This window comes from Budorcas taxicolor, chromosome 9 (assembly GCF_023091745.1).
Source record: "Budorcas taxicolor isolate Tak-1 chromosome 9, Takin1.1, whole genome shotgun sequence".
Taxonomy (NCBI): Eukaryota; Metazoa; Chordata; class Mammalia; order Artiodactyla; family Bovidae; genus Budorcas; species Budorcas taxicolor.
The window spans coordinates 28,203,324-28,207,413 of NC_068918.1; the positions used below are offsets into that span (position 1 = coordinate 28,203,324).

The 4,090-nt window shown below is 58.9% G+C and overlaps 1 protein-coding gene across 1 annotated transcript; it reads right to left on the bottom strand.

Moving 5' to 3' along the window:
• Positions 1–207: 207 nt before the first annotated feature.
• Positions 208–3,390, bottom strand: MARCKS (myristoylated alanine rich protein kinase C substrate). The gene is made up of 2 exons (XM_052645840.1): positions 2,909–3,390; positions 208–1,107 (listed from the first exon to the last, which is right to left on the bottom strand). The coding sequence occupies exons 1-2, from the start codon at positions 3,008–3,010 to the stop codon at positions 208–210; spliced, it is 1,002 nt and encodes a 333-aa protein (XP_052501800.1). The 5' UTR covers positions 3,011–3,390.
• Positions 3,391–4,090: the final 700 nt, after the last annotated feature.

Genomic DNA, 4,090 nt, shown 5'->3' on the forward strand with positions numbered 1-4,090 from the left:
AGAATGATCTGAGATGGGATCTGTGGGGAGTGGGTTAAAAACAAAATTTGTTGTTTAAAAAAAAGTAAAATAAAAAAAGACATCTTTAAAATCAATCCCTGGTTGTAGACAAGTTCTCCAAAACCAGTACCTGGCACCACTCCAACAAACAAACGGGGGGGGGGGGGGGAGAAAAGTTCTTCGATTATCTCAAAAAATCTTGCCCTTTTACTCGGCTGCCTCCGCTGGGGGCGCTTCTGGACTGCACTCGGGCTGGGCCTCCTGTGAGGGGGCTGCGCAGGCTGACGACGCCGGGGCAGCCGCCGCCTCCTCCGCGGGGGCCGCCTCCTGCTCCGGGGGCACGCCGGGCCCGGCAGCCGAGGGCGCCTCGCAGGCGGCCGCGCTGGCCCCGGCCTCTTCTGCCTTCTCCTCAGCCTTGCTGGGCTCCTCGACGGCCTTAGCCTCCTCGCTGGCGGGCGGCTTCTCGGGCGCGACGGCAGCCTCCTCGGGCTTGGCCTCCTGCGGGTCGCCCCCCGCCGCCCCCTCCTCGCCCGCGGCCGCCTCCTCGCCTGGCGCCGCTGTCGGCTCCCCGGGGGCCGCACCCGCCTCGCCGGCGGCCGCAGCGGCGCCCCCAGAGGCCTCGTCCTTGCCGCCTTCGGCGGAGGCGCCGGCGGCCCCTTCGGCCTCACCGCCCTCTCCTGCCTCCTTCTTGTTCTTCTTGAAGGAGAAGCCGCTCAGCTTGAAAGACTTCTTGAAGGAAAAGCGCTTCTTTTTTTTTTTCGGGGTCTCGTTGCTGGGCGAGGGTGTGGCCCCGTCCTCAGCCTTCGGCGAAGACGTCGAGGAGGCGGCAGACGCGGCCTCCCCCTCGGCGGCCGTGGGTGAGCCGGGCTCGGCGGCCTCGCCCTCCACGGGGCCCTCCTTCTCCACGGGGCTGACCCCGGCGTCGGGGGCAGCGGCGGCCGGCTCATCTTTCTCGGCCGCGGCGGGCGACGCCGCCCCGCTCCCGGCGGCCGCGGGCTCCTCCTTGTCGGCAGCCGGGGCGCTGCCGTTGGCCTGCAGCTCCTCCTTGGCGCCGGGCTCGGCGGCCGCGGGAGAAGCGTCGCCGTTTACCTTCACGTGGCCATTTTCCTGCGGGGCAGAGAAAGCGGGAGGTCACTGACGGGGCCCGGGTCTGTCATCCCCGCCCCCACTTCTGGACCGGGAGGGTCCACCGTCCCTCCGGGCCCCTCAGGTTTTGCAGAGCCTCTCCCTTATGGGGAGGCGGGGTTGGATGCCCAGACGAGAGTTCCTCGAAGACCTGGGGGCAGGGGTGTTTGGGGTGCCTAAAGGCACTGCAGGGGCCTCGACCACTCAACAAATCCGAGGCCTTAAGAGGGCAGAGTCCGAAACGTGGAAAGCACAGGGTAACCCATTCCAACCTTCGCCGCAGGGACTTAGTCCTGTAAAAAATGATACACCAAACGCCCGTTGGAAGGAGACACAGACACAGAACCAGAGCCAGTGATCTGTGCCTAGGTTACACGTCCCCCTTTCTCCCTAAACTCTAAAGACCTCTTCAAAACACCAAGAACTCCCAGGGGGGATCCCAGCGTTCCAGCCCGAACCGCCCGGACTGCGCAAGCAAGGGCCCTACGCCCCAAAGACCTGGGGTCGGCAGGGGGCGCTGCGCCTCCACCAGCTGACCTTGCGCAGGCAGGCGCGGAGGGGCGGGGCCGCCGGGCCACCCCGCCCTGCCCGGTCGGGCCCTGCCCGCTGGCCAAGGCGCCCCCGAGCCCGGATAGCGCAGCCCAGAGTCCGCAAACAAAGCTCAGGTGGCGTCCCGGTCGGCATAAAACCAAGACAGGGGGAAAACCATTATTTCAGAGGGCTTGTCTCTGCTTCCACGCCCACCTCTGCCTGTGATTCTGCGAAGCCCGGGCGCGCCCCGGCGGCTCATTTTGCATTTTTAACGGGTTCAAAGCCTCTTGGCAGAGCCTGTCTTTCCTATTAGGTTAGGGCAGGCGAAGCAACACGGCCTCTGCTCTAGGAAAAGAGGCGTGGTGGTTGCCCGGTGTTTGTGAAGCAGCCACCCTTGGCCGACCTCTCGCGCCCACCCAACTGTGGCCATCTGCCTGGATTCGGGCAGCGCCGGGGTAGCCCCCGCAGTGGTCCAGGCGCCACGCACTCCAACAATCTCGACCGAAACACACGAACTGCCTCCTGTTGACCATCTGGACAGGTTCTTCAAAGAACCATAGTCTTCCCACCCTAGGGAGACCATTTAAAAGTCAGATGGGTGTGTAATTCCACAGACAACTACGAATAAAGACTTAGAACAGTGAGAAAAGCCCATCGAAAGGGAGTGAAACCTGCCCACCTCCAGCCAGCCAGCAACCTTTCCAAGAACCCAAGTCACGCCACCTCGGTATACAATAAGACAGCTCTCCTTCCCTCCTCAGCCTTTCTTCACCGCCATCCCTACTGCGCTCCCCGCCCCCCCCCACCCTTCTCTACCCGCACACACACAATCACACCAGAAATCCTGAAGGCGACCCAGTCTCGACAACAAACACGAGAGCCACCCAAACACCTTTGTGCCCACCAAGCACAAATGCAACCTGGCTAGGGATGGGGGTGTGGGGTAGCACCTAGCTAGTCAGGTTCTGCCAAGCTCCAAACACGCCATTTTAAACGATTTGTCACTTCTTTCCTCCCATCTACACAAGAATTCGCCAGGATTCTCTGGGAACCATTACTTTGGGAGTCAGGGGAGACCCCACCTATGAGAAATTGACAATTCGGCTATCGCTTTCCATTCAACTTTCAGACTGGAATCTGGCCACGCTTCTTTCCGCCGAAGGCGCCTCGGGCACGACCAAGGAGGGAAGGGGAAGCGCCGGGACTAGAGAAAGACACCAAATAAATGACCAGAACCACAGGTAGAATTTACCTGCCCATTCGCTTTAGAAGGCGACGAGGCCACAGCCGCCTCGCCGGGCCTCTCCGCGGTGGCTTCTCCCTTCGCGGCGGTCTTGGAGAACTGGGCACCCATGCTGGCTTCTTCAACAAAGAAACTCAACAGATCCAAAGGGGGAACAAAGAGCTTCGGGTTGGTGTAACGACGGGGCAAGCGGCAGCAGCAGCGGCAGCAGCAGCGGCAGCGGCAGCACACACACCGGAGGGAGGGGGGAGTGGGGGTGGTGAAGAGGACAGAACAGAACCGATTAAATACACGCCGGATAAAAAAATTTTAGTCGTAGAGATCAAAAAGCAGCAGCGCAGGAGGGAGGGGAAAAGGGTGGAAAAGTCGAGCACAAAAAACGGAGCCCAAGTGTAGTTTTTTAAAAAAAAGAAGTAATAAAAAAATCCCAGATTTGTAGCCGCACTGTAGACAAGAGGAAAATGGAGAAATCTCCCTGGTTGCTAATAAGATGCGGGGTCCAACGCCCAAGTGCACAGATGAATGGGCTCGCGGGCGCTGACGCGGCCCCCGCGCTCGCCGGCCAATCCTCGCGCCGCACACAAAGCAGGGGGCGGGGCCTGCGCGCCCGGCGAACAATGGAGCCGCGCTTTGCAAACGGTTTGAAAATCAGCCTCAGACCGAGAATTAATGTCCTCCAAATAAATAAATCAATTAAAAAATACATGCCTTTCGCCTCCTTCTGCCTGAAAATAATAATGCAGTACTGGATTGGCTTGCTTTGTTTGTAATTAATTAACGCGGGGGGGGGCGGGTACTTGTGGATGAGGGCGGAGAAAGCGTTAACTTGACTCGCTTTGGCTCTAGTTGGTCTATAACCGTGTCTCTCCTTCCACTCCCTCCCCTCCCCCATCTTTCCGTGTGTTTATGTGTATGTGTGTGTCTGTACGCAAGTTTTTAAGACAATGGTTGGGATTTGGGTGCAGCATGTTTTCTGTGTCTGTTCTATATATGTTTCACAGATCTTGCATAGGGTTTGTTCTTCTAACCGTTGCAAATGTGAAATCGCCCCAAATCGAAAGGTATTTAAACCAAGAAGATCGAATTTCATCAAAAGAGATCGCGAGTTAGAATTAGGTCTGTAGGCCAGATGTGGAAAATGCAAAACCAGCAAGCAGAAGCCACACTCCCTTCTCTATTCTACAGTGACTT